This window comes from Hippocampus zosterae, chromosome 20 (genome assembly GCF_025434085.1).
Source record: "Hippocampus zosterae strain Florida chromosome 20, ASM2543408v3, whole genome shotgun sequence".
Lineage (NCBI taxonomy): Eukaryota > Metazoa > Chordata > Actinopteri > Syngnathiformes > Syngnathidae > Hippocampus > Hippocampus zosterae.
In genome coordinates this window covers 2,319,237-2,327,609 of record NC_067470.1, presented here as the reverse complement: position 1 = coordinate 2,327,609, position 8,373 = coordinate 2,319,237, and the positions used below count along the sequence as shown (strand labels likewise).

Sequence of the window (8,373 nt, the reverse complement as noted above, 5' to 3'; positions counted from 1 at the left end):
AAAGATGAACCGTTTGTGACTCCCTCGGACTGTACGTTTGCGCATGCTCAAAAAAGGAGCTGCAAAACTAATTTCCTTGCTTTATTTTTTTGCCTGTTATAAGGGAAAAGATGAGTCAGGCTGCAGAATGGTGGAGAATATGAACGCCCAGCCATCACGGTCACACATCAATACTCGGATTCTAAACAACAAATTTCAATTCCAACCAAACAATGTACATAATGGGGAGCAGTCCACTTCTCAAACAAGGTCAGCTAAGTCTCCAGTTGCACCCGAATGAGGAGATTTCCATACATGGATGAATTAGCTAGTCAATAAAAACAGATTATACGACAACATTCCCCAAAATATCCATGAGATTGATTGCGGTCTGAATACATCAAAAGTATTTACATTCTTTCTGTGCCATTCTTGATGCCGCGAGGCGCATAGCCATAGCATCGCCTGACGAGATGGATCAATATGGAATGCGGTGAGTGCCATGGATTTCCACTGCTAGAAACCCTCCCCGAGTTCCTAAAGAATGCACAAAACTAATAGAGCCCGAAGTAGTCAATGAACTCGACGGTGTATTTCATCCTCCCTGGATGCTCCTTTGTGCAACCCAAGGAAGTTGCCATAGTAACGCAGCTTCAAAAATGCATTGTGATAAATGTTCTTCTGCTACCCTCTAGAGGCTACCGAGTGAAATTACATCCGTGTGTTTTGCTTATTTTCTTTAATGTACGCAGTTGTTATAATCGTACGTCACTGCAAACATTAGACGAATGCTAAAGCAGCATAGGCATGATAGTTTCATAAGGAATGAATTGTGTTATCGTCAACTCAGATGAGTATTTTATACAGTAGCTCCTCAAGATGTGCATTGTGTACCCAATATTTTGTCCGTCGATCGAAGTGTCGATATCAAAGAAGACTTGTTCCTGCCCTCATTAAATGATTAAAATGACTAAAGACCGTGGTGACCCCATGGACTCACCTATATATAATATGTGTGTTGTGAGGTTTTTTTGTGTGAGTGTGTTTTGTGTGTTTTTATGTGTGTCCATGTCCATGACAGGCGCGCGCGGGTACAGGCATACAGGAAGTAAAACATCGCAAAGCCTTATCATTGGCCAGTCACTGAAAGTGAGCCCTTTGATTGGTCCATCGATGCGTTTTATCATGAACATTCCGACTGGAAACACGGAAGCACTCGTTTTACCAGACATTTGTGATAACCTGTTCATGTTCACACTGTCCACATTTTTTATTTATTCACGTTACGAAAAGACTTTGTTGAGGTGGGTACCGAACCGTTCAGTATTTAAATGTTAAGGTAACGTATTTCAAGTATTCTTGCTCGGTGGTGCGGCGAGCTTGCTTGTATGTTGGGTCGCTAACGGACCGATGATGTTCGGGGCTAGTTCTTACCTCTCTGCTTTAACATTATGTCTACATTTCTCTTTTGATTGTCATTTAATTATTGATACGCTGGACTGTTTCTGTGTTTTTGGAATCTTCATTGTGGTTGTATAAAAATCACGTTATGCTTCATAATTTGTGTGCTGCTGTCCTTCTCTCCTACGTGTTTGTCGAACTACTGAGGCAAAAAAAATAACTTTGTACAATCCAAATGAAAAGGTCCACTGCTATGTTGCGTGACATTTGTTACGTTGTTGTTCTTCAATGTATATAATATTCCGACCACTTTTTTTTTCAGCACCCGACAGACATGTCTTTCAATCAAGACTCTGGGGTACCCAGGGGAGCAGTGCCCTGCGGGCAAAACTACAGAGCCCCCAGACTGAGGCCCCCACCTCCTCTCCCCGTTGTACCCCCACACAATTATGACCCTCAAGCTGCCACAATGCCAGGTTTCCACGGGAACAGCGGCGGCTACATGCCACCACATCCTGACTTCATGTCGTACCCGCCTCCAGTGCCTCCCCCTACGCCCGGCTCTCTTCACCCTTTTCCAGTATGTCCACCCTTCGCCAAGCCGCCTAGCTTTCCGCCTCCCCCCTTACCCGGTGCCCCCGTAGCCGGCTCCCTGATGGCGCCGAATGCCTACCACCCTTACATGATGCCGCCTGTACCCCCGCCGCCCTTGCCGCCCCCAAAGTCGTCTACATCTATGACTTACCCCCCTCCATACCACATGGGTTACCCCCATCCTCCCCACCCCCCTTTCCCTCCCCCTCCCTTCAAACCGGAACACATCCAGAGCCCCGGTCCATTCAAACCTGAGCAGAGCTTCCACCATAGGGGAGAGTACAGGTACGAGAAGTCCAGTGCTATCGGCAGGCGGTCCCCGGAGCGAGAATATTACCGTGATGATTACCGGAAGCGGAGCTATAGTGGCCATGGCGACAGGCACCGTCTGGACATTCTCGGCGAGCGCAAGGACCGCGGCAGGAGCCCAGAAAGGCACGGCCGGATGGAGGGCTGCAGGTACAGATCCGAGTATGACAGAGGGCGGTCCCCTGGCAGCTCACGTCGGAGCCGCGATAGCAGCAGGTAAACGAAACCTCCCCCAAGGCTTAAATATACGTTCTGCTTCGTGTTAATTTCTGGGGTTTAAAAAAGGTTTGTTGTTTAAATTTGAGCCCTTCTGCCATTGTCTGGGTCTAATTGGCCCATTTAAGAGAAATACAGTTTAAAACCAAAATCTTTTTCTCCGTGTAATCAATGAATTCACTAGCAATTGTTCATTCCACATATTTTGAGTGAAGTGGTTTCGTAAAACTAAAATCAAGTAAAACTACTCAATCTTTGTCATAAAAATCAGGTTGAAGGATCAAAAACAAACCCTCAGAGGTAGTAACTCTTGTCTGAAGTTTCTCAATTTCTTCATTTTTGTGTGCGCATAGAGAGCGCTACCGCCACCGCGAGAGTCGAAAAACCCCGTCACCTGACCGACACCACCGAAAGAGGCCTCGCAGGTATGCAGAATCCTCTGGGCTTGTCATCAATTATATAGCCGTATTTACTGTTGATGTCTCGACCTTGAACATCACCCCCACCCCCCGTCCACAGTCGCTCAACCAGCAGAAACAGGAAGCGCAGTCGCTGGGAGGAGGAGCGGGACCGCCGTTCCGAGTCCTCGTCGACCCCATGCCGAGACCGCGGCCAATCCTTCGGCCGCGGCAAAGATTCCGAGGAGTGCGCCAGCGGTGTTGAGAGAGAGCCAGGAGAAGCCGAGCGGGACAAGGACCGAGGCGAGGATGAGGCTGAGGATGATGAACTGCTGAAGCCCGCCTGGATCCGTTGCACCCACGCCGAGAGCTTCTACTCCAACGACCCCATGGATCAAGTGGTATTTACTCAAAGTGTGACAATTCCGTTCGTCTCTGTGGCTTTGATTTCATGCACTTGTTTTCTTTCCCCCGTCAGGGAGATTCGACTGTCGTCGGCACGAGTAAACTGCGGGAACTCTATGAGCGCTTTGAAGAGGAGCTGGGGAAGCGGCAGGCGAGAGCCAAGGAGTCTCGACCCAAATGGGAACCGCCGCAGACCAAACTGGACGAGGATCCCGGTATGGTTACTATTGAATAAACTAGTGATTGCCAAGCACGAATATATTGTGGAAAATTGGCCCTAAAATTATTATTTTATACAAATGATGTATCTGCGTTCATATGTCTATGCCAGTGATTTATAGCGACAGGCAGTACAATTAAACGGCCCTGCCAGAGGGTATAATTAACGGAACCACAGTTATTGATGTCACTCACTTGACCACGGCCCTTAATTAATGGCTCCCATCAACACACAAATAGATGTACGTGTTTGTGACTTGGATTAATTACATTTTATTGAACCAGTTGATTTCTCCACATTTTCACTTTTGTGTTTTATATTTAGATTTTACAATACAGCGGCATCATGTATTTTTTTTTTTTGCACCCCCCCCCCCCCCCCCCCCCACCACCATGTGAATTTGAACTTGCACGTTTCAGGCGACAGCAGCAGTGAGTCGGAGTGCGAGTCGGACGAAGAGGGAAGTTCTTGCTCCAGCAGCTCCGACTCGGAGTTGTTTGACGTCATTGCCGAAATCAAGAGGAAGAAAGCGCATCCGGATCGACTTCACGAGGAGCTCTGGTACAACGACCCGGGACAGGTGGGCTCATCCATGTCCTCGTCCTCCCCCTCAGTTCTGTCCCTTTGTCATTTCGGTGCGCATCTGATCTACTGAACTTTTTTGCCTTCATCCAGATGAACGACGGCCCCCTGTGCAAGTGCAGCGCCAAGGCCCGACGCACCGGCATTCGTCACAGCATCTACCCAGGGGAAGAGGTGAAAGGAACAAGCCCCCCACCCCCATTATGCCATCTTCAGTGTGGCTCATCATAGCATCTTTATTTCGTGCCTCAGCAAAAAACAAGACAAAACAAACAAAAACAATTTAATAGTGCAGTGATTGTCAAAGTGGTGTGGCTCCCTCTAGTGGTTGGACAAAAATTACAAATGATCCATGAGGTGCAGGATGTTTTTAAAATGGATACACTTTGAACTCGGAGTGACTAATGTAGCAGCCTAGCACAAGTCACAATTGACCTTGTGATTTTCAAAGACTATTTGCCAAAGAAAAAAAAACAAAGGTTGATTTTATTCACTTTTGTGTTTCCTTACTCGCTTGTGATTTTGGTCGGCTTGAACGTTGGGGATTTTGTGTTTTCCAGCCTGTCGAATCATGTCGGGGGCTCAACAACAACGCTGGAAAGTTGTTCCACTACCGGATAACCGTGTCTCCGCCCACCAACTTCCTGGTATCAACTCGATGTCAAAACACCCACATTTGCCAGCCCGCCGAGCATTGACATGATCGAGACTTGTGTGATGTTTGTAGCGTGAATTTTGCTCTTTCTGTGTCCTTGCCCTGCGCTTGCGTTCCAGACGGACCGTCCCACTGTGATCGACTACGACGACCACGAGTATCTATTTGAGGGCTTCTCCGTTTTCTCCCACACTCGTCTCACCAGTGTAAGCTCACCCATCACCACGGCACCGTAGACTCTCCGTGTACTCTTCTTCATGCTAACTTCAGCCGAGCTATTTCAACTTTTGTTAACACATCCATGAGGGACCACAAATAATTTTCGCACCGCTTGATCATTTCATGTGTTAATCGTTTAAACTGTAAATAGATCCCAAACGAGATGAAACGCGGCTCTGACCCAATTGACAGTACACCACTCGTCGAGCAGTCACTTCAACATAGTTCCTTGTCGCCAAGATGCGCTGCCTTGCAGAGTCACAAATTCAACTGTAAACAGAATTTTTTTTGGGGGGGTCATGAATGTCCCCTGCTTTTTCTTAAAGTGAGAGGTTTGATCGTCGTTTTGAGGGAACTCTAGAAATATAAATGAATTTGTGAATAGGTGGGCGAACACTGTCTAACAGGAGTGTGCAACGTAATGTCCACATTGGACATAATATTGGACATAATGTCACATGGTCCATTCCTATGACGTCATACCAGTAGCCCTGGAATATTTGTTCCATTCAAGAAGTCGCTTTTTTTCCCTTGACATTTATTTGTTCCTTAAAAAAAGTATAATGCTCTTCTTTTTGAACAGCGAAAAGGTCAGTCCGAGCCGAGCGAGGTCATCTCGAGCACAAGCAGGTGACGCAGAAGTTCATCACCTGCCGCGGTTTCACGCCAATTTGAATGTTCAACCTTTCGGGTGCATATTTCCCGCAGCAGGGGGTGTCCTGAGCATTAGCTGCGATTTTAACTGGATCATTTCAGCCGTTTCGCCTTTTAAAACGTGGGTTAAACGCTTCGTGGCAGCTCGGGGGGATTAAAAGGCTCGGAGCAGCGGCGTTATTCGCCCCGCTTGCTGGTTTGCGCCTTGGATGTGTCTCGCAGGTTAATCTCTCAAAGTGCCCCCGCTCGGACAGGAAAAGCGGGTGTAACCGAAAGATTAAAGCCACGGGGATCGGTCAGGCTTATCTGTTTAGTGATATTTGAGGTGTCGAAATGTCGTGAGCGTGAGACGTTCCACGGCGTCCCCGGGTCGCGCTGCGGCGCTTTGCCAAAGTCGAGCTTTTTAATGAGTTCCCTTCGCAAAGCCGTCACCTCGGCCTCGCGCGGCGCTAATGAGTCAGCGCGTCCCTTTTCTTCACGGCCTCCTCTGCTCCTTTCATCATCCCAGATTCCATTGTGCCGGGTGATCCGCTTCAACATAGATTACACCATCCACTTCATAGAGGAGATGGCGCCCGAGGTCAGTGCAAGCTCTTTTTTTTTTTTTTTTAATCTAGCAGCCTTTTTTTTTTTGGTTTTGTTTTGTTTTTTATCTGGAGTGTCTTGAGCCGCTGAGCCACGCGTCGCCTCTCACACCTCGGCGGCTCCTGAGCCGAGGTGCTAATCCTTTTAGAAGATGCGAGAGGGATGATGGCGTCGATAAGGTGGCTTACGCGATAAAAGTTGGAACATCGCGTTGGCTGGCATAAAAGGCGGTCTTCATTGTGCGCCTACGCCGAGTGTTTCACGCTCATGCTGGTTTTCTCGTCTGCAGAACTACTGCGTCCAAGGCCTGGAGCTGTTCGCCTCCTTCCTTTTCCGGGACATTCTGGAGCTGTACGACTGGAACCTCGCAGGTACCTTGGAGTTTGGCCTCAAGATCAGAAAGTTGCTCCACATTTCCCAGGCTGCGTTCCAAGAGTTGAATTATGCGTCGTAACACTTAAGATTGGCCCAAATGGCCCTAAAAATAACATTCTTTTTTTTAATGCATTTTTTACTCTACCTCTTCAAAAGTGACAATGACATTGGTCAAAATTCATTAATTTTTTTACCTTCCGGGATTTGCTTTTCTCCTAAGACCCAAACAAGCTTTGAACCAATATATCGTTTTTTTTTGTCTTGTTGTCTTTGACCAGGCTCCAGGGGTCAGAAGAGATCCGAATATATCAACCACATTGCTCAATCCACAATAGTGACCGTTTTTAAATGCCCACCCAAAAACAGTTTCTAAAAAAAACAACAACAAAAAAAGTCATTGCAAGCAATTAAAAACTAATTGCTGAATCGCCCAGACCGAAAACAATGCCACAAGTGTGTAAAACCTGCCCCAAATCGCTATCAAAGCTCAAAATCCTTCTCGATAAAGCTTTTTAATGATTGCTTTCTAATCACACTTTTTTTTGTGTGTGTGTGTGTGTTTTTTTTTAAATTTTTTGTTGCATCTCGTCCCCAGGCCCAAATTGGGAGAATGTTGGCGGATGCCAGCGCTTCCACTTCATGCCTCGTTTTGTTCGATTCCTACCCGGTGAGTCGTGAATGTCACTACTTTGTCCACTTTTTTTTTCTCCTCTTCCTCTGGTGGCCAGCAGGTTTCCAGGTGGGCTGGAATCTATCACCAGCTGATTTTGCGCGAGAGTCGGATACATCCTGGGCTTTCACTTGCAGGGCACACATCGATAGAGGGTCAATAAACACTGACAAGAATTCACGCTGATATTCAGCTCTAAGCAACCTTTTTGTATGGGTGCGCATTATCATATTCACCACCACAGTATTTATTTATTTGTAAAACACTTTTTCTGCCTGTCTTTTTAAGCAGTATTGACTGGTAAATGACTACGACCAGTCTGGTCATCATTCCGTTCTTTATTGGAATCACAATTCCACAAGACGGATAACATACTCAAAATTATTAGTCGTTGCCCCAAACCTCAACCCTGTAAGGCAGATGTGCCAACCAATATTCCACCCAGCAGATTTTCCATCTCAGTTGAACGTTGATCCTGGAAAGAGCGCATCACCTCTTTTTACCACTAGATGGCGCAGCTGTACTGCCACACTTCTTTCTCTCGCTGACCGCTTGTTTTGGCAATGGAGCCACCTACCTGCCTTCCCATCAATAAGCAATTTCACCCCCCACCCTTCATTCACTCAGCTGGCCTTTCACACCTATACACTTCTTTTTACAAAAAGCACAAGACTACTCCAATGCGGCGTTTGTGTGTGTGTGCGCAGCGAGAGTGTGTGGGCATGCATTTATTAACGTCCGAATGCATTTCCAGTTGCAAGTGCCGAGCGTGCGCGTCCATATGCAAGCGCACGTTATGCAGGTCAATCAATGTTGCATACGTGTCTGTTAAGCCCACTCTACTTGACCCACGTGCACACTCTTTCGCATTTAAGCATTCCCCTGCATTTTATTTATGTTTTTGTTTGTGTTGTGTGAGTGTGCTCATCATGGGGTCGACGTTGTGCTTGAGCTCACTCATGTAGCCGCTTGTCAATGCGCTGACATTTTTTATTTTTTTTGCGTTGATGCTAAAGTGGCGAGCAGCAGAGTCAGTGTATTAAAACCCAGTGTGAGAATTTCTCAAATATTACACCTTGCTTTGTGGGAATTCGTTGTTTACTTTCAACAA

The 8,373-nt window shown here is 46.8% G+C and overlaps 1 protein-coding gene across 4 annotated transcripts in view; it reads left to right on the top strand.

Annotated features, from left to right (window-relative positions):
- Window positions 1–1,163: 1,163 nt before the first annotated feature.
- The window catches only part of drosha (drosha ribonuclease III), a 68,407-nt gene continuing 61,197 nt past the window's right edge, over window positions 1,164–8,373 (top strand). For 2 of the 4 annotated variants that reach the window (XM_052054640.1, XM_052054637.1), the window contains exons 1-12: window positions 1,172–1,283; window positions 1,703–2,499; window positions 2,853–2,924; window positions 3,019–3,298; window positions 3,376–3,517; window positions 3,942–4,102; window positions 4,198–4,278; window positions 4,665–4,751; window positions 4,879–4,965; window positions 6,141–6,212; window positions 6,507–6,588; window positions 7,188–7,259. In XM_052054640.1, the coding sequence (XP_051910600.1) occupies window positions 1,715–2,499; window positions 2,853–2,924; window positions 3,019–3,298; window positions 3,376–3,517; window positions 3,942–4,102; window positions 4,198–4,278; window positions 4,665–4,751; window positions 4,879–4,965; window positions 6,141–6,212; window positions 6,507–6,588; window positions 7,188–7,259 (1,921 nt within the window). In that variant the 5' untranslated portion in view covers window positions 1,172–1,283; window positions 1,703–1,714. Of the gene's footprint in view, window positions 1,319–1,702; window positions 2,500–2,852; window positions 2,925–3,018; window positions 3,299–3,375; window positions 3,518–3,941; window positions 4,103–4,197; window positions 4,279–4,664; window positions 4,752–4,878; window positions 4,966–6,140; window positions 6,213–6,506; window positions 6,589–7,187; window positions 7,260–8,373 lie in introns of all 4 variants that reach the window. The other 2 variants (XM_052054638.1, XM_052054639.1) reach the window with 2 other exon arrangements.